Source organism: Dipodomys ordii, unplaced genomic scaffold (genome assembly GCF_000151885.1).
Source record: "Dipodomys ordii isolate 6190 unplaced genomic scaffold, Dord_2.0 Scaffold128, whole genome shotgun sequence".
Lineage (NCBI taxonomy): Eukaryota > Metazoa > Chordata > Mammalia > Rodentia > Heteromyidae > Dipodomys > Dipodomys ordii.
The window spans coordinates 1,606,060-1,614,624 of NW_012267344.1; the positions used below are offsets into that span (position 1 = coordinate 1,606,060).

General features: G+C 51.7%; 1 protein-coding gene across 1 annotated transcript in view; it reads right to left on the bottom strand.

The window, feature by feature from the left end:
* Window positions 1-1,794: 1,794 nt before the first annotated feature.
* Window positions 1,795-8,565, bottom strand: part of Fam198a (family with sequence similarity 198, member A) — a 13,437-nt gene continuing 6,666 nt past the window's right edge. The window contains exons 2-5 of the mRNA XM_013030317.1: window positions 5,920-7,092; window positions 4,086-4,208; window positions 2,516-2,619; window positions 1,795-2,170 (exon numbers count right to left, since the gene is read on the bottom strand). Of these exons, the coding sequence (XP_012885771.1) occupies window positions 1,930-2,170; window positions 2,516-2,619; window positions 4,086-4,208; window positions 5,920-7,092 (1,641 nt within the window). The 3' untranslated portion in view covers window positions 1,795-1,929. The remainder of the gene's footprint in view (window positions 2,171-2,515; window positions 2,620-4,085; window positions 4,209-5,919; window positions 7,093-8,565) is intronic.

Below are 8,565 nucleotides of genomic sequence, written 5' to 3' on the forward strand. Positions count from 1 at the left end.
ACACACTGCAGCGGGAAGTTGGAGCATTTCTTCTTTTCCCCAGCAAACCTCCACATCCTGTCTCCTTCCTCCTTGTCTTCGTTGCTCTCTTTGCCTCCCCCCCCTCCCACCAGGGGTGGCAGGCCAGCACCCCACATCGCTTCTGTCTTTATCATCGTGCACTCTGGAACAGAAGTTGGAAGAGGAAAAGTGAAGCGGGCCAGGGGACCGGCCTGGCTGAATGGAGGTGGAGGGGGGAGGGAATTGTATACCTTTTCCTGGGTCCTTCGGAGCAGCGTGGAAGGTTCTAGAAAATGGACTGGGAGGTTCATCCGCTTTGTCATCATGAAGTTCACCTGTAGCCCCAGTGAGAGTTGTCTGTCAACAGTCATTAAATGCCCAGGAACAGGTTGATCCAAGTGGTCTCCTTGATGGGTTGGTTGATAGGCAACCAGATGGGTAGATTTCATTTGCCCACCTGAGTTAATGCCACATGCCCATCTTGGGGGGAGGGAGGGAACAAAGCCTTCTCCCACTGAGGGCTGTGGTAAGAAAGCACATCCACTGTTAGATGTGTGTGTGTGTGTGTGTGTGTGTGTGTGTGTCGGTCCTGGGGCTTGAACTCAGGACCTGATCACTGTCCCTGAGCTTTTTTTCTCAAGGCTAGTGCTCTACCACTTGAGCCACAGTGCCACTTCTGGCTTTTTCTGTGTATGTGGTACTGAGGAATCGAACCCAGGGCTTCATGCAGCTAAGCCAGCACTCTACCACTGAGCCACCTTCCCAGCCCACCTCCTAGGCTCCCTCCCAGCCCAGTGTAACCCATCTCTTCCCTCAAGTTTCCTGGTTCAGTTCTCAGGACTCTTGAATGTTGGAACAAACTGACTTTCCATTTGGGACAAGTAACACTTCATTTTCATCTCTGCTGTCCACTGCTACAAATAACACATTTCTGATGGGCTTGAGCGTGAATGTGAAAGAAACGCTGCTTTCCAATAGTCTCCCCAAATCCTGAAACGGTGACAAGTTTTCCCTAGGAAGGCAGGAAAAGGTGAACAGCTCTGACTCCATGGAAATTAAAATTTTGTATTTGGCAAGAGACACCATCAACAAAATCAAGACACAGATGACAGATGGGAAGAAAACACTGACAACATCTCTAATGGGTGGTGGGGGGGGGGAGACTGAGTGTACTAATTAGATTCAAAGATCAGTAACAAATTAACAAGGAAAAGACAAACATCTTCGAAGGAAAAGACACCTCACAGAAAATGCAAATGCCTACTATGTCAATGGAACAGTAACTTTAGGGTTTTTTGTTTTGTCGGTGGTAGGACTTGAACTCTGGGCCTGGGCACTGTCCCTCAGCTCTTCAGCTCAAGGCTAGTGCTCTACCCCTTGAGCCACAGCACCACTTCCGGTTTTCTGGTGGTTCATTGGAGAGAAGATTCTCACAGATGGTTTCTTTCGCCCTCTGGTCTCCAACCACGATCCTCAGATCTCAGCCTCTTGAGTAGCTAGGATGACAGGCGTGAGCCACTGGCACTTGGTTCTGACTTGGTTTTTTTGAGAGCTGGTCCTCCTCATTTTTGCCAAGGCTGTGATTTTTGCCTGACTTGTGACCTTCCCATCCATCTCTGTCTCCCAAAGCAGCTGGGCTTATGGAAATGTACTACCAAGCCTGGCTACAAACAGAATGCTTGCAGCCTACAAAGACAGATGGCTTCAGTATTGAATTTCTCAGAGCCAAGGCAGGGAAGTTCTGAACCACCGTTCACACACACACACACACACACAATCATCCAGCCTGAAGTTCACAGAACATTCTTGAAGAGAGTTCTTGGTGCCCTGGAGTTAACAGCCAACCAAGCTGGAACCCACAAGGCTTCTGGCTTTTCCTGTTGGTCCTCATGAGCCGTGGGAGGACCTCATAGAAATGTGTGTGGAGGCTCAGAGTGATGTGTCAGGTGTCCACCCGCGTGGTGGGTCCTCATCCCCAAAGAGAGTGAGGTTGTACTTCCGGATGTGCGCCAGTAAGATGTGGCCCCTCCGACTCAGGGTCTGCAGGACCTGTTTCAGCCCCGGGGCCCCGCCTTGGCTCTCCCAGAACACTGGATCCATCCTCAAGGACTTGAGTAGCAGATTCTCTAGACACCCAGATTCTAGAACCTTCACTGCAGACGCAGGAAACCTGGAGCCAAGTCCCCATGGAAAAGAAAGCAACAACAAAAAGCAAAAAAAAAAAAAACCACAAGTGAAGGCAGGCACCGGTGGCTCACGCCTGTCATCCTAGCTACTCAAGAGGCTGGGATCTGGAGGATCGCGGTTCAAAGCCAGCCAGGGCAGGAAAGGCCGTGAGACTCTTATCTCCAATGAACCACCAGAAAAAAAAAAAAAAGCAGAAGTGGTGCAGTGGCTCAAAGCGGTAGAGCATTATCCTTGAATGAAAAAAGAGCCCAGGGACAGTGCCCAGGCCCTGAGTTCAAGCCCCATGACCAACAAAAAAGAACCTCTATTGCATTTGTTGGGTACTTACCCATCTATGCCCTCCAGCAGCCGGAAGTTGAGCTTGTCCTCTGGTTGTTGGAGATTGCCGGCATTGTCGATGTAGACTAGATGAGATGGATCACTACTGCGAACCTGGGAGGAAGAAAAGGGAAAAGGAGACACAAGAGACAACTGGTCAACCCACAGTGGGCTGGCACCTGTGGGATCTTGTCAGTACTAACTGTGTTTGGCTCAATGTTATCTCAAGCAAGTCTTGCTAGTGCTCTACTCCTAGAGCCACAGCGCCACATCTGGCTTTCTGGGGATTCACTGGAGACGAGTCTCACGGGCTTTCCTGCCCAGGCTGGCTTTGAACCTTGATCCTCCGATCTCAGCCTCCTCAGCAGCAAGGATGACAGACTTGAGCCATCACACTTAGAGAGAGAAAGATATACTGGAAATGTAATCAATTCACACAGCTTAGTAAGCAGCCACGTCTAGGATTCAAACTTGAACCCATAAACCTAAGCCAGAGCAACACCTGCTAAAATTGTAAGGCCGGGTGGGGGTGAGGGACTCTGACCCCTGGCTGAAGGGGTAGGGAGCTTGGGTGGGAAGTAGCACAGGTGTGAAAGGAACCCACCAATCAGGGCCATCAGTATCACACACATTCACACACCCTACACACGCTCACCTCTTCTGCCAGCTGCACCCCTGAGCTTGGACATCAAAAGTCTTCAGGCTGGGCGCTGGTGGCTCACGCCTGTCATCCTAGCTACTCAAGAGGCTGAGATCTGAGGATCACAGTTCAAAGCCATCCTGGGCAGGAAAGCCCGTGAGACTTATCTCTAATGCACCACTCCAAAACCGGAAGTGGCGCTGTGGCTCAAGTGATAAAGTGCTAACCTTGAGCAAAATAAAAAGCACAGGGTGAATGCCCAGGTCCTGAGCTCAAGCCCCATCTCCCTCTCTCTCTCTCTCTCTCACACACACACACATGAGTCCCTTGAGCATTGCCAAGAACATCCAATACTTTCCCAGAAAAACGAACCAGCTTCAGTTTCCAGGAGGAGTTCTTTGGGGCCTTTTTAAATGCATAGCTATTTTCCCATAATCCTCTCTGGCAACCTCTGCTAGCCATGATGAATTTTGGTCTCCCAGAATACAGCTGGAAAGCACTCTCTGCCCACCCCTACCCTGTTTTTTTATTCAGAGGCTCTGGGATCCCTGGTTCCTTCTATATTGTGACTTCTTAGATGTATGTTCAAGCACCCAGACTGGGAAATCTGTCACAGATCATCTCAAAACATGGCCACAGGCTGGGCGCCGGTGGCTCACGCCTGTCATCCTAACTGCTCAGGAGGCTGAGATCTGAGGATCGCAGTTCAAAGCCAGCCCTGGCAGGAAAGTCTGTGAGACTCTGATCTCCAAAGAACCATCAGAAAACCAGAAGTGGCGCTGTGGCTCAAGTGGTAGAGCGCTTGCCTGGAGCTGAAGAGCTGAGGGACAGCGCCCAGGCCCAGAGTTCAAGCCCCAGGACCGGCAGAAAGGAACATAAAAACATGTTTTTCTGGAGACGGGAAGACGCAGGTTGGGGCTGAGGAACTGGACAGGCTTACCAGGATGTGGACCAGCTGCAGTTCAGCAGGGTTCCGACATTTTTCTCGGAGCCTCTCTTCTACACAGGGCTCTGTTGGCTCAGGTTCGAAGCCACAGCAGTAACGATCCAGGCGGTCATGAACCTGGGGGCACAGGCAGCCTTTAAGTGGGGGTGTGGGGGTGTGGACACTCAGGCCACCTGTCCTGGGATATCTTCTACCATCATCATGCTCATCTAGGATGATGGGGGGGGGGATCCTGGCTTTTGCTTTTGCCACCCATATCATGCAAAGGGCCTGTGGTGAGTGTCTGTGGATGCCTGCAGGGGGCGCTCTTCATATGTATTTTCTAGATGAGAGGGTCCTGTAGGAGCTAGAAAGAGGGAAGAGTGCTTCCTCCTGACACAGGAAGTCCTGCCCTCAGTCAAGTTAGGGAATGGGCCGCTCAACCCCACACCATGGAAGATGGGGGGCATTCTGACCCTGACCCGTCACCTCCGAATCCAGGAGGTGGCTGGAAAGTGAGAGGCATGGAAGCAGCCAGCTGGGCTCCCCAGCAGCCCAGACCTTCTCGTGCAGTAAAACGCCAGGACAGGGCTGGGCACGGTGGCGCATGCCTGTAACCCCAGCACTTGGGAGGGCCGAGGCGGGAGGGTTGAGTTTCCAGCCAACCCTGTCTCAAAATTAGAAGGAGGAGGAGGAAGAAGAAAAGGAAAGGAAAAAGACAATGAGAGGAGCTACTCAGGAGACAGAGATCAGGAGAATTACAGTTCCAGGCCAATCTGGGTAAGAAATAAAATAAAAAAAGTTAACAAGGGGCTCAGTAGTAGAGTACTTGCCTAGCATGCATGAAGCCCTGCTCAGGGACAGCGCCCAGGCCCTGAGTCCAAGCCCCAGGACACACATGCACGAGCACACACACACACACACAAAGTTAATGAGACTCATAAATTGTTAGGTGTGGTAGCGCATGCCTGTAATCCCAGCCAGATACTAGGCATAGATAGAAAGGTCACAGTCCACAGCTGGGGTCAGGGGAGGGTGGAAAAAAAGCATCAGACTTTATCAAGAAAGAAACTTAAAAGCAAAAAGAGCTGGAAGTGTGGTTCTGGTGGTACAGCAAATGTGAGCTCCTGAATTCAAATTTCAGTACTGAGAGAGAGAGAGAGAGAGAGAGGGATAGATGGATAGATAGCTCGATGGATGGATAGATGGATGAATGGATGGATGGATGGATGGACAGACGGATGGACAGACGGATGGATAGATAGATAGATAGATAGCTGGATGGATGGATGGATGGATGGATAGATGAATGGATGGATGGATGAATGAATGGATGGATGAATGGATGGATGGATGAATGGATGGATGGATGGATAGACAGCTGGATGGATGGATGGATGAATGGATGGATGGATGGATGAATGGATGGATGGATGGATAGACAGCTGGATGGATGGATGGATGGATAGATAGATGAATGGATGGATGGATGAATGAATGGATGGATGAATGGATGGATGGATGAATGGATGGATGGATGGATAGACAGCTGGATGGATGGATGGATGAATGGATGGATGGATGGATAGACAGCTGGATGGATGGATGGATGGATGGATAGATAGATGAATGGATGGATGGATGGATGAATGGATGGATGGATGGATGGAGAGATGAATGGATGGATGGATGGATGAATGGATGGATGGATGAATAGATGGATGGATGGATGGATGGATGGATGGATGGGTGGATGGACAGAGTAGCTTGTGACAATGGGGAGAGTCATCATCGTCAGTGAAGAATCCAGGCCTCACCTCTCTACCCTCTACCCGCCCCCGCCCCTTACCTGTAACAGGAAGTCAAAGAGGGCGAGGCGGGCCCATTCGGTCCGGCGAATGCCCAGGCAGGGGGGCCGGCCTGCCCCATGGCAGCCGTGGGCCAGCAGCGCCTGGTACTGCAGCCAGCCCAAGGCCAGCGAGTTCTGATCTTCATCTGGGTCACCCAAATGCAGGACATCGGACGCCCACCAGATGAGCGGCCTGGCCTGGCCGTCCGTGTAGCGGTAGGGCAGGAGGGGGCTGTGGAAGCGGCGGGCCACGGCGGGCAGGCTCCGGCGCAGGCCCAGGACTCGGTCCACGTGGAAGGCCAGCACCTCCAGCAGGTCCCCCGGCCTTTTGATCAGCCCACAGAGCCCTGAAGAACACCATTGGCTGAGCACGCGGGGAGGTGTGTCCTGATAGGCTCCTGGCAGCCAGAGGCCCACCTGGAGCACCTGCCCGTGGGCGGGGACTCTGGCTTTGTCCACCAGCTCCCCATGGGACAAGAGCTGGAGCGTGTTGGAGTCCTCCTGGCTGAACCATGGGGGGAGGGCCCCCCCAGGCCCTGGGCTGGCCCATAGGCCAGAACTCTCAGCCTCACACCACTCAGAAGTCTGGAGGTCCCCAAAAGAAGCAGGCCATTGCTGGGGGCCCCGAGCAGTGTAGACTCTCTCCTTGCCTTCCGATGCAAGAGGCCCGGAGATCTGTCCAACGTGGGGGGCTGGCTGGTCACTTCCTTCCTGATCACGGGTGACCAGGTCACCCGTGGCCATCACCCGGCTGGAGCCACCATAGCCTGGCTCTCTGACCTCCTTCAGGAGCCCAAGATGGTGGACCCTGAGTCTCAGGTCTCTCTTGGCTCTCCCTGGATGCTTGGTGTCCCCGCCCAGGGACCGTTGGCGCGTGTCCGCTCTCCCTGGCTTCTTGGAACAAAGCAGGACGGAATCTCTAGGCAAAGTCCGGCCTCTCCGGGACCCAAGGTTTCTTCTTATATGCTGCCTCCGGCTAGCGCTCAGAACCTGAACAAGGCAGGGGTCAGGAGTGTCCGATTCCTCGTCGGGCTTTCTGGAATCACTATCAGTGCCAGAGGCTGGAGGATCGGTGGGAAAGTGGGTGACGGCCATGACATACAGAGTCATCGCAAGACAGAAAGCCACCACCGACTGCTTCTTGCTGAGAAGCTTTCTCCAGAGCCATGATGCCTGGAACACGGGATAGGGGGAAAGAACTAAACATCTAAGACCTGAGAAAGACTGGCCGAAGCCCAGAGCAATGCAGATGGTGAAGAGGAAGGGCCTCATGCTCTTGCTGGCTGGTGCTCAACCACTTGAGCCACAGCTCCCCTTCTAGCTTTTTGCTGGTTTATTGGAGATAAGTGTTTCTCTGTTCTGTCTGCCCAGCCTGGCTTCAAACTGCGATCCTCAGATCTCAGCCTCTTCAGTAGCTAGGATGGCAGGCAAATTACCACCGGATGATGGCTTAAAACAACAGAAATCTTGAAGCCAGGAGTTTCAGGTCAGCTGTCCTGGGTTGAAGTCAAGATTGTTACGCCACACCAAGTAGCGCAGGCCTAGAATCCCAACCGCTTAGGAGGCTGAGATCCAACAATCACAGTTCCAAGTAAGCTTGAGGGAGGGAAAAAAAAAAGAAGTTTGCAAGACCCCATCTCAACCAGTGGCTGGGTGTGGTTGGGTGCGCATCTGTCACACCTCAGCTACAAGAGAAACAAATGACTGGGCTTCGTGACATACTCTTGTCAGTGACAAAGGAAAGCACAAATAGGCTCATGGCCTGTCATCCTAGCTACTCAGGAGGCTGAGATCTGAGGATCATGGTGTGAAGCCAGCCTATGTAGATCATCCTAGCTACTCAGGAGGCTGAGATCTGAGGATCACAGTTTGAAGCCAGCTGGGGCAGGAAAGTCCATGAGACTTATCTCCAACGAACCACCAGAAAACCAGAAGTTGGAGCCATGGCTCAAGTGATAGAGCACTAGCCTTGAGCAAAATAGCTCAGGGACAGTGCTCAGGTTCTGAGTTCAAACCCTAAAGCTGGCAAAAAAATAAATAGATAAACACATTTTTTAAAATCTATCATTCCTATTTTACAGAAAGGCCTAGAAGGCTAAAGTTTGCCCAGAACCAGAACCAAAGAGCTGGCAGGAATGCCAACATTTCAATTAAAACCGGAAGGGGAAATGGTTATGGATCTATTTGTTTGGGCTCTTTTGTCTTTAAAAAGGAAACAAATGTGTTCTGAAGTTGAATTCCATAATCTTCATTCGCCCCAGTACTGGATACCGTTGGGAGAAACAAATCATCTTTTAAAGATGTTTCTAGAAGACGGGTTGTTTTCATCTGGCGCTCTTGGTGTAACTTGGCCTCAGAAAACCTGGGAAAGTTGGCAGTTGTACTAAAAAACAGGTTCGGCCATAAGCAGACAACCCAGGCAGGCCACCCAAGAGAAGCTGGGGAAAAGAAAAACAGCCTCGATCAAACTGGAAAGAAAGAGAGGAAAGAAAGAAAGAAAAAAGAAGGAAGGAAGGAAGGAGAGGGGGGAGAGAGGGAGAGAAAGAGAGGAAGGAAGGAAGGAAGGAGGGGGGGGGGGGGGGGAGGGAGAGGAGGGGAGAGAGGAAGGAAGGGAGGGAAAGAAGAAAGAAAGGAAGGAAGAAGGAA